This window comes from Pomacea canaliculata, linkage group LG3 (assembly GCF_003073045.1).
Source record: "Pomacea canaliculata isolate SZHN2017 linkage group LG3, ASM307304v1, whole genome shotgun sequence".
In the NCBI taxonomy this organism is placed as follows: domain Eukaryota; kingdom Metazoa; phylum Mollusca; class Gastropoda; order Architaenioglossa; family Ampullariidae; genus Pomacea; species Pomacea canaliculata.
Window position 1 is genome coordinate 40,318,854 of NC_037592.1, and position 11,848 is coordinate 40,330,701.

The following is an 11,848-nucleotide window of genomic DNA, read 5'->3' on the forward strand; positions in this document are numbered from 1 at the left end:
ACTTTCTGTACAACTTCGATGAATAAAGAAGAATGCAGAACACACAATCTAGGAGTACATGTATAATACTGAAGATGAAAAATATATATATACATCTCTAAGGAGCATTAAAAAATTAAGCTTAAGATTTTCATAGATAGTCATTCAGTTTACTCACCATCTGAATTTCAGCTGGAGATATTGGCGGTGCAGCTAAAACCATCTGTGGAGCTGTGATGCCATTTGGAAGACCTAATCTATATGAACCTGCTTTGCCAGAGATGCTTAGACCTTTCAATCGCAAGCTGAAAAAAAGACCAGTAGAAAAAGGCATTTAATAAATGACTTCAAAACTTTTACAAACTGACTTTTTATGTTTGACACCATATTTTACTGAAACTATTAAAAAAAATTTTTTTTAAAAGGGTAGAATTTATTGAGTGCTTTTCAGTGTACTATGCCTAAAAGACTGCAAATGAACTGACAGTCAAACATGCATCAAGGAAACACAAGTTGGAACAGATAATACTGTGGCAAGCATAAAGTTGATGAATGAAGATAAAGAACAAGAAAAAAGCTTACGAAATCATTTGATTACAACAGATATTTTTTAAAGAGGTTGGTTTTTGAGGCTAGACTTGAAAAGCTGGAATGTCTACACAGTCTGAAGACAAAGGGGCAGAGAATTTCAAACAGTTGGAACCAGAGAAGAAGGAACGCCTGCTGAATTTCTCTCGTCTGATACATGGAACAAAAATGAGCTCAACAAAAGCAGTCCCAGAGAAAGGTAAAAAATACAGAGGATGGCACACGTTTCAGTTGATTTGCAGATGCTATTGGAATTACCTCAGTTTTGTTGTCATTCATTTTCAGTTTCTTGGTGGACATTCATGTTTTCACAGAGTTTACTTTTTGATGTGGTGTGGTGCAAACATATTTACAATACATGCTAGAAGGCACTAAATGTGATACTAAATGATAACTACCATTATTTTCAGTATTTTTCAAACAAAATTAACTCACTAAAATATGATATAATAAGAATAATAATTTGTATTCAAATTATCATAGAAAATTATAATTTTATAATAAAACTTCGCATCACTGAAATGTGCTCAAGGTGCTTTTCATATACATGCACATATGCATAAATAAACATACATTCAACTGCACACACTTGCCATCAGAAGGCATCATGAACATCTGACAGTGTCAATCACTCTTTCTCTCTCTCTCTAACACATAACTGAAAATTCTAAAAATACAACCATGAAAAGAAATAAGCCTACCTGTAATGCCGAGTCCTGTCATTGTACTCATTAGGTTCAATGATAATAGCCTCTTGTGATGTGACATCTATGACATCTTTCGCATTCTGATGGAGAATGTTAGCAAGTGCTGACTGTTCGTCTCGTTTGTCATTTTCCTGGGAGTACTGTGCTCCTTGCCTGTTCCTGTCACATTTGAATTTGTTGTATTTAATTATAAATATGTTTTATAAGATTAAAAGTAACATTTTATGTTCATGTTGATTCACCTTTGGTCCACTAAAACACATGTGTTGCAAGCAATGTACATATCGATGAACATGTACATATGCACACAGACAGGAACCAGTAGCGAAATATGAAACATGAAGCGTCTGCTATCCAAAATGTGCATACACTAAGATTTCAGTACAAACAGAATTGAATGTACAATTCATATGCACCTACCCCTGTGATGGTTGTGCCAGACTTGTTGACTGCGGATCCAGTAGACGAGTTCTTTCACCTGGCTCACCATACTGAAACACCACAATAAATTATGATATGATTATGCAAGATCAGCACTGTTGTATCTTAACACTGTGTTGGTATTTGTCATAGTATCCAAATCTGAAACCTAGTGTGTTATTAGTGTTTATAGTGTGCAACGGGTTTGGCTATGGCCTGATTAGCTTTTCGTCCAAACTGGGTTAAAGTGGAGCACCTGACCGCGGCAGCCTAGCTCTGCTTTGAGTAGATTGGAAGGTTACAACTGTCACTGTTTTGGAAATATCGCCTTATATTCATCGACGTGCACTGTGATTAAAATTTATTTCACATTTTCGTTTGCTGTTTGACAGTATGCTTCAATCAAAATCAAGATGGTGAATGGATAAAAATCACCGATCACGATCATTATTTGATAGCACCAATGACAAGTTAGCCAAAAGGAGTATATAAAAACAGTACAAGCACAGATTAACTTAACAGCAACAACACAAATATTTACAGGCCTAGTTCACTCAGCAATCGATAAATTTGAATGAATTTTGAAAAATACTAACAAAATCTTCATACACTGATTTAGTCAAGAATTTATCGAGGACTGAACTGTCAACCCACTCCCTAGCACTATCTGTGCACCACAAGAAATAAACATGGAACCTTTCAAAAAACAGTTACATCGTAAAAAAATTAAGTAAGCATATACAATAAAAATATTAAAAAGTTTACAGGTGAATCCTTGTTTTCATCAGCACTCCAACAACATCCCATTTTTGATACTTCACATGATCCAGCCTCGACCTCGAACCGGAAATCGAGTTATCTTGATCCCACTTTGTAGCGATTCTTTCGTGATCCAGTACTAGTTCTTCTAATGCTCTTTTAATTTGCGTTAAGTAAATCTTAAAGAAAAAAAATAGGAAAAATAAAGGATGCTTTAAATAATTCAATTTTATGAAAGTATCTGCAGCTTAGAGATGTCGGGTTATAAGGGATGCGACTCTCACAAGTCAGTAAATTAGCGTTATTTGTTTTACCTTTGCTTGTCTCCCCTGTAAAGTGGAATGTTATCTATTTTTAAAAAAATAATAGTTAATTTTTAATATAATATTTAGCTTCGTGTGTTGATATAGCTATGGCAGCTATATTGTAATAGGTCGCTCAGCTTTGAACAAATACTGCTTACTTCAATACGCATAACTTTTGTTTCTTGTTGAAAAACTGTTGGTAATTATATATGTATGACAAATCATTAGCTGTCAACTGCACAGTTTCGAATAATCTTTCTCTCTTGAGAACACGTGCCCTACCAAATATATGTCATTGGTCGAAAGCGATGCATACGAGTGTGCTCAGCCTAGACTATAATTGTTATAGTTATTATTGGCATTTCAGGCAGCTAGGATAGAGTCGATTCAACAGTCCATAGTCGATTCTTGATGTTTACAATTTCAAGAGGCATTTAGAATTTCAATTTCTTCGTTGACAGACTTGATCGACCAATCACTGATCGATTTGCATAGTCCTTATATAGATTACGAAAATATATATTTGGTCACTGAATTTTTTTCAGCATCTAAATTACTGTTTTCCTTCTTATTATCGCAAAACAGTCTAGTCCAGGTTGGCAAAGATACAGGTTTACTATGAACAACGAGACTTATAGAAGTATTGATTTCTACTAAACCAACGGGACGATTTTTTTGTTGTAACGTTTGTATACAAGACTTCATTTGCATATCACGTGGCACGCAGGTTGACCTAGTTAATAGCAGACACTCTGTTAGGAGCTATATTGGGACAGATAACCCAGTTATTTAAATAGTCATGTGTAGTCGTGCATCTTCAGATTTTACAACGTAACGACACACAAGAACCCATTTATTTTTCAGATGTAAATTTGCTCCTTAGTAACTACACAAGCGATATTTTTGTTGCGCAGGTTGCGAGTCATTAGTAATCGGTTGTTTTCGTGTGGATGGGAAACAGCTGCGGATTTTTTTTCTGCGATGGTCACGGTCACAGTCATATGACTCTGGCGTCACTTCCGACAACTTGGGCCCATGTAAATAAATCCATGCAAACAGTTTAACATAGACGTCGCGTAAGTGTTTTGTTTTGTATTTCCCTTACCTGAACGTTTTCTTTTATTATCTCGCCCTTTCACTTTTTATTAATTTTTCTGTAATGACTATGAGATATGAAAGCAAAAGTAGACGAAGCAGTGGTTTGGGACACCATATAACGTACTACGTACTGTAGTAGGCAGTTGAAAAAATAGACTAATATTCGTCTGTGATTAGAGGCACTGAATTGCTAGTTTTCGTTCTGACTGTCATAAGGTGCTAGGATCATCGTCCTCGTCTACTGCTTGGTTTCTTATAATCCCATTTTTGTACAATTTCATATTTAACTTTTACAATACAAAATGTACAGACGACAGAGGATTTGCAATGTTGTAATACAAATTCCCTTGACATTGATTACACTCATCGCTTCTTGGGCAAAGCAGCCCATTGCTTGTGCTGTACCAACATTCATAACTGATATTGTTTTTGTGCATGGTTTATTTGTAATGTGACCGCTAGAATAAGGTTAATAGGGTTTCATTTAGGTTGAAGAAGCCATCATTCTTATGCATAATAAATCAAATCAAATCAAATCAGACTTTATTGTCTGTCGAGGATACCCAAGACAGAAATTTTTCTTTTGCTCACAAGGGCAGGCATACATACTCATACAGACATTTACTCACACAGTTAGGAGTAAAGATACATTGTCATGGTAGGTTGGATCTCCATCAAATGGTCAATGAAATTCCAATACATTATATTTCTTATTTGCATATATTTTGTGTATAACTAGTGCATGGAAGAACAGATGAAAAGTGAGCAATAAAAAACATGTACATTTAACATTGTTACTTTCTGGTTTACCAGATAAACTGTCAGCTTTGTTAATTTCTGGTTAATCATGCCAAATAAACTGCACAAAATTGTGGGCAATGTTGTTTTCTAGAGTCTGTTGATTTCTTTGCTGAAAAGTTGAAAATAAATAATAGTAATTTCAAGGGGATTTTTTTGCTCTTCATTTGCAGTATTTAAGTTTTATTAAGCTCCGGTAAATGCTATGCCATGCCAGTATGCAAAAGCAATAGGCATCTGAAATCTTTTGTGCCATCCGCAGTTCAGCTACTCAATCACAGATGAACTATCAGCGGTGTGTGTGTGTGTGTGATGGGTAGGTGTGCATGTGTGTGGTGTGTGTGGTGGTTTTTTTTTGTTTTGTTTTTTTCCCATATACATATATTTTGGAAACAGGGCACATCTTCCATCTAAATTGCCCGTTGGGATTAATAAAGTCGGTTGTTATTGTTGTTATTGTTATTGTTTAATGTTCAGGAAATCTAGAGGATCTTTAGTGCTCAAAGGAAGGTTTGAGAAGGGCAAGTTTTGTGTGTTATAAAGGGAGTATTTTAATTGTGTTTGACTTTCATTAGTATCAGTGAAAACTATTTGCATCAAGTCAGTGTTGCTCTCATCATCTCTAGTTTTATGGATCAACTATTTGGCTTGTTGCAGAAAATGCCAATCCTCTTCAGTGTGATTGCTCGTGGCACAACAGTGTTGGCTAAATATGCTAGCTGTGCTGGGAACTTTACAGAAGTTACAGAACAAATCTTGGCCAAAATCCCACAAAATGAAAACTCAAAGCTGACATATTCACATGGAAGGTAAGTGCAAGATAACTTCAGAATCTTCACAGATTGCCACCTAAATTCAGTAAGTTATTTATGACATAGTGCAATTCATGTTTTAGGTAATAATTGCTCTCTGTGATTCAGAGACAAAATGGGATGATAACAAATATTATGGATTATTAATATTAAATCTTCTGCACAACAATTTTCAACTTTTTAACTGACTTAACTGGGTTTATTTTGTGTGTGTGTGCATGTGTGCGTGCATGTGTGTGACAGCTATCTGTTTCATTATATTGCAGAAGAAAAAATCATATACCTCTGCATCACAGATGATGTGAGTAACATTTTCTTTTCTTTTTAAATTTTTAAATCACTTATAAATTATAGAAGGAACTCATGGGTGTTTAGTGTACCTTAAAAGAATATTATTAGGAATTCTTCTGGAATAAACCTCTTAAATGCTTTGCAGAAATTAACATAAAAATTATGTCTGTTAGACATGCACTGCACCAAAATAACATTGCAATTTTTATTCAGTTTGTATTTTCACTTTGCAAATTCTATATCTTTTAGATATTAATAGTGTGTTATTACTTTTTTACTTACAGGACTTTGAAAGGTCAAAAGCCTTCTCATTCCTTAATGAAATAAAGCGAAGGTATAGTCAACATTTTGCAATATGTTGCTTTCATTCTGATTTCCCTGGCTTGTAAAAGTATTCTTTTGTTTCAGTGTTTTTCCCTATTTAACATAAGGTAGACAAGTCGCTAAAGTCTGATGCTATCTATAATAATAATAATAATGAGCACTTATATAACACTTTTCTAAAACATATTGCTCAGAGTGTTTCAAAAATTAAAAAACTACAAATAGACCAGTTCTAAATAAACTTGCATGCTAACATCCATACACATGTGCTCATTCAACAGACTTACAGAATAGATGCAGACACATATTATGCAAATTTATAACTACAGTTCCAAGGGTGAAAGAACATCTGCAGGGTCTGAACACCACTTTATGACTTCGGAAACAAGAAGCTTGTCCTAGAGTTTCACATGTTTCCCAGAGCAATGACTTACACTCACTTTGTAACTATGGCCCCTGCTACAATCATGAAATAGCTGTTGCTGTGCAGGCTAGAATTTTTCAAGAGTAGAATTGACTTTGTTCAATGAACCATGGCTATGACACAGTTTTTGGCTGCCTGAAAAGTCTTGTGATGCAGTTTATAACAGTTATAATTTAACACTTTTTTTTAATTTAAAAAAATGTTTTGTAGATTTCAGAGCCAGTATGGTATGCGAGCTCAGACAGCACTGCCATATGCCATGAACAGCGAATTCTCCAGAATAATGGCTACACAAATGGTATGTCATTTGTAGTGTTATGCACTTCCTATTATGTACTTAGATTCTTAAATCATCAAGTAAATAATAGGAAATCATTAGTAAGTATATGTTTCTTAAAGAATAATTAGGGAAGTAACTTTAAAGAATTACAGTAGATGAGAGAATCAAATGAGAGAAATCACCAAAACACCATACAACTATGGTAATAGCAAGGAAAATAGTACTATGGTAATTTCTCCAAGTGTCACAAAAAATAGGTGAATGAGAACAACGACCATAGTGCCTGTCAAAGAGAGCCAAACCTTTGAGTTTTGATATTTGATGCAGATCATGGCAAAATCATGGATCATGGCAAACTAGTCTAGCCCAATAAATAGATAACACATCTTGAGAAAGATGTGTGCTCGAGGCATTTTCTTCACTGTCTTCGTGACAGGGGCTCTGGAATGAGACCCAGCTGTTGAAAATCTTTTACAACACATGCAGCACTGAATCAAAAGTTGAACAGAAGAAATAGCTGAGAGCATTTAAGTTATCAATGAAAATGTGTGTCTTAGCGGCTTGCCTCTGATGAAAAGCCAGACCAGTTGAGCAAAGTCCAGGATGAAGTGGATGAGCTGAAGGGAATCATGGTCCGCAACATAGGTGTGTATGACACACTCGTTATATTTAGAGCCTGCTAAACTTTGCTGTTTACATGAGTTGTTTCTTGAAAATCAAGGTTACTTCATAAAAGCTTCTTTCAGTTTTATGCACTTGCTTGTTCTAAGTGTATGAATTGTAAAAATGTGTATTTTGGTGATAAATATATTATATAGGTTGCACAATAGATTCAGTAATTACTGCAAATAAACTGCCTGTCATTTACTTTCTAAATGTGGATTTGCATGAAGGCAGACGATAAGGCGACATTCAGCCATGAATTATTAGTAGATCAATTTTTCCTTTTCATCCTTGATAATTGAAATAGTTTTATTGGTTGGTAGATGCATTTTCATATTAGATACAAATATGAGTTAATTGTTTAGTAACTGGATTTCGTGCTGCTGGCTTTTCAGATCAGATAGCAGAGCGGGGAGAACGTTTGGAACTGCTTGTAGATAAGACCGAAGACCTCAGTGCCCATGTAAGATTTTAAACTAGTCAGTGTTTGTGACTTTTAATGTGATTAATACCTGTTATAGACCTTTCAGCAGAAGTTTTGACTTTTTGCAGCTTTTGTGTGATGATCCTATCTTCTCATAGTTTAAGTGAAACACTTGAGGTCCTGTTTCACCATTGGTAAAATAAAGATGCTTTCATTTTGTCATGTTTAGATTAGCACTGACTATATGATGTGTATCTTGATTTGATTCAGTCGGTGACATTCAAGAAGACAAGTCGAGGACTGGCGCGTTCTTTGTGGTGGAAGAACATTAAAATAACTGTCATTATTGTTATTGTTGTCATAGTAAGTACTGTTTGATATGCATATTTGCATTAAAATGCCCATTCATAGAAAGACTATTTTTAAGAATAAAGATGACCATGATCATCAGTCTTCTTGTCTTAGTTCGATAAAATGACTGATTTACAAGCAGCCGTTATGCAGCTAGTTTTCACTCCAGCATAGGTATCCCTGGTCCTGTTCTTACCTGCCTCTCAGTCTTATCTGTTGAGTTTTGATGAAGTGTTTTGCTTTTGTAGTTGAGGGCATTCTAGAATGTAGCCTTGTCTTTTATATTGCCTTTACTAAAATTTCATTGTCGTTGAATGTAAAAGTAATTTTGTGATAAGGGCTTTAGCACAAATGTTTAGTAAGAGGTGATCCAACCATCTGGATGCCGATACTGCTACAAGTATCAGTTAGAGTTTGTCAATTTTTTGACCAAAAGAGAATGTACCACACTTGTTTTGATCATTTTTTTTTCATAAGCAATAACTGCTTAGTAACGTACTTTCATTTCAGACCATCTTTTCTTGGCTTACTCAGCATCTAAAATGTTGATTTTGGGCATGGCAAGATAAAAGCATAAGCACCTATGTTTTCTGAGAACTAGCATGTAGCAGATGCAAACCAGTCACATTGAAATAGTTTTCATTTTCTTATTTCACTTGTTTCAGAAGAGAAGCACTAGGTTTTATTCATCCTATTATTAGTCATTCTGGTGTAGTTCATATGAATCTATTTTTATCCTTGTTCTTTTTTCACTTTTTAGTAATATGAAACAAAATGTTTTTTCAGGTTTTGATTTATTTCATCGTATCAGCTGCCTGTGGTGGACTGGACTGGCCGTGCACGCATAAATAGTACATATCCAGGATAATGGATCCAAAGTTATAAAATGTCCCCAAACCCAGAGCTCTTTTGTTTTGGTCTTAGTCTGTTATTTTTCTTTCCTGTACTGTGGTGGACTTGGCTTGGTTTACTTCTCAATTTCTTAAGTTTATTTAGTGCTTTGTGGAAAGCGACCACCAAAAATTTCACATACAACATAGATGTTGAATCAGGGACATAACTCTAGTGGGCTTAGTGCTGGAAATCTTGCTAATTGTGTGGCTATCATAATCTTAGTCCTTTAGTTCGATAGCAGATTTAAACAAAAGTATTTTTCATTTGTTGGGAGAATTATGTTTCTGTACATGGGAACTACTCTGCTGGGATTAATGTTATTGTGATTGCAACACAAGTCTGAAAAATCTGGATTTAAACAAAAGAAAATCACAATATACCATAAACATTAAGCAGATGGATGATCCATCATTTGTTTTAAAGGAAAATTATTCCTTATACCTTGTTTGTCTTTGCATTCCTTGCAGTCCTTTGTTTTGTATGTTACAAAATGAAGTGTGAGTAGAGATAACTGAAGATGAGTATGTAAGGTGTGGAGCAATGTTTGATAGCCTAAATGGAGATGAGTGAGAATGATTCATTCTTTTAAAAATTGATGAGACCAAAAACGAAAAGAGCGAAACTCTTCAATACTTCTCACCTAGAATTGCTTCACTTTAGATGGAAATCAAGAAAATACTTGTCTTCTAGCATTAGCACTAGTATGAGTATTAGAAAGCCTCATGGAAGCTTACTTGTCTTCTTGTGATTGTAAGCCATGTAAACTGCATTTATTTTATAACAAAACGTGTTTCAGGTAGAGTGACATGGATGACAAAATAAGCATCACCCATATTTAGTTGCTGATTTGTTGAAGTCTTTTTACATCCCCACTGTAGTACATTTAGTGATTAGCTATGCCAACTATCATCGTTTTTCACTATACATTCATTTTTCACCTATGAGAAGTTATTTTGGGGTTGGGTGCTCCTGTAGTGGAAGTGTATGCATCTGTGTTCAAATGTGATTTTGTAAAAAAACTTGCAAGGAAAGTCCTTAACAGTTAATAGTGTATCTGCTTTTTGCCATTCTCAAAAATGCACATTTTATTTTCAAGAACAGTGTATATAAAATATGTGTCCTGAACTTTCGGAAGTGTTTTTCAGTTCTTTTCTTCGTCTGAAAAAAAAAGTGAAAACAATATCCAGCGCAATGTACACTTTATGATAACAATATCTCATTATGATTTATGATGATATCTCATTTTGATTTCTTAATGACAGCACAGCTGTGAGGTATCCTTGGTTGAAGTTATATCTCAGAAATGCTGATTTATCATTAGTGATGTTTATTATTCATGGGTTTGCATTTCACTTGTCTGTCAGTTTGGCAGCACTGTTAATTTCTGAGGTAACAGCGTCACTTTGTGCGCTTTTCTAAGGGTGTGATTTGTTAAGTCTGAGATACTTTTTGCATTATATTTGCTCTTTTGCTTACAGTGTTGAAAACAGTGAGATTCGACATTTTCAGAAGTAATCTGTAAATAAGAGGAATTCTCTGCCCCTGATTTTTTGGTGTATTATTGTTTTTATTTATTATTGAAGAAACCAGAAGAGAATGGAAGAAAAGTGATTCCGGAAGTAGCAAAACGTGATTCTACTGCACTTTGTGTGTGTGAGCAGTGAATGGGAGACTGATCAGCATGATTGCTTCCCCTGCCTAAGACTATTAACCTTTTATCATGCTGCTTAGGGATTTGTTTGGACTGATTGCACTTGTTACTTCCAAACCTTGTAATAGGGATCTTGGAACGTTACACTTGTGTATTATTCTGTGCACTAAGGTATTTAATCCTATGTCAACTTTGAAAAATATTACTCGTTTGGATTTTTTCCTTGTTTATGATGTACATAGAGACCTTTAGAAATTTTACAGAGTTGTTGGAAACATTAATCACAGACACAAACTGTGCAATGTCTAAAAGTATCTTGGTGATTACAATGTCTGCAAGCCTAATAAAATATGAATAAATGATTTCTTTTGTTATTACTTTTTATAAAATACTTTACTTTTTACTAAAAGAATATATCTTTGTGGCAGAAATATTTAATCATTGTACGCACGGTTAGCTGTTAATATATATTCATGGTGCATTTACTATCAGTGGCATATCTGTGGATTGTTATAGTCTGAGCCAGAGCCAGAGCTGTTGTATCATCTCTTAATGTTTTGTGTATCTTACCAGAAGTTATGCAGATATAGGCTTTCTTGCCTTACATTCTGGAAATGCTAGTAAAAAGTACTCAGTATATTCCCCCGCTCTTTCACCCCCCAAGATCCGTTTCCTATTATCTAAGATCGGCCCAATGGCCGACAAATGCAAAAGTGGCATAAAGAGAGGCAATAAGCTGACAGTGAAATGGCATGGGTCACTGCCGTTACCGCAGGCTACGACAGTTATTATTTTGAAAACTGCTTTTTTTATTACTTCGTCTCGCGCTGTGCAGTCTTACCTCAGAAACACTTTTGATACTCCGTTTATTGCTGTTGTAATCTGCAGCTTGTATTTTTATTATTTTTTTGCAGTTGAATGGATCATTAATCGGCGAAAGCTGCATTCCAGCTGAGCTACCGAGGATAGTTGCCGCCAGTTAATCGCTTATCAATAGCCGGCCCAACACACCCGTAACATCAGCTCTCCGCGATGCTTCTTGGGAGAATACTTTCTGACGGGTGCGAACCTGGCTACCCC

General features: G+C 35.1%; 2 protein-coding genes across 2 annotated transcripts in view; one reads left to right on the forward strand and one right to left on the reverse strand.

Moving 5' to 3' along the window:
• Positions 1-2,610, reverse strand: part of LOC112559912 (ragulator complex protein LAMTOR1-like) — a 4,120-nt gene extending 1,510 nt beyond the window's left edge. The window contains exons 1-4 of the mRNA XM_025231403.1: positions 2,460-2,610; positions 1,695-1,765; positions 1,269-1,433; positions 158-284 (exon numbers count right to left, since the gene is read on the reverse strand). Of these exons, the coding sequence (XP_025087188.1) occupies positions 158-284; positions 1,269-1,433; positions 1,695-1,765; positions 2,460-2,501 (405 nt within the window). The 5' untranslated portion in view covers positions 2,502-2,610. The remainder of the gene's footprint in view (positions 1-157; positions 285-1,268; positions 1,434-1,694; positions 1,766-2,459) is intronic.
• A 943-nt stretch (positions 2,611-3,553) lies between these two features.
• Positions 3,554-11,130, forward strand: LOC112560075 (vesicle-associated membrane protein 7-like). The gene is made up of 9 exons (XM_025231648.1): positions 3,554-3,834; positions 5,312-5,463; positions 5,710-5,767; positions 6,042-6,091; positions 6,716-6,803; positions 7,343-7,430; positions 7,844-7,911; positions 8,143-8,235; positions 9,010-11,130. Exons 2-9 carry the CDS (start codon positions 5,315-5,317, stop codon positions 9,073-9,075), a joined length of 660 nt encoding a protein of 219 aa, XP_025087433.1. The 5' UTR covers positions 3,554-3,834; positions 5,312-5,314; the 3' UTR covers positions 9,076-11,130.
• The last annotated feature ends 718 nt before the right edge of the window (positions 11,131-11,848 follow it).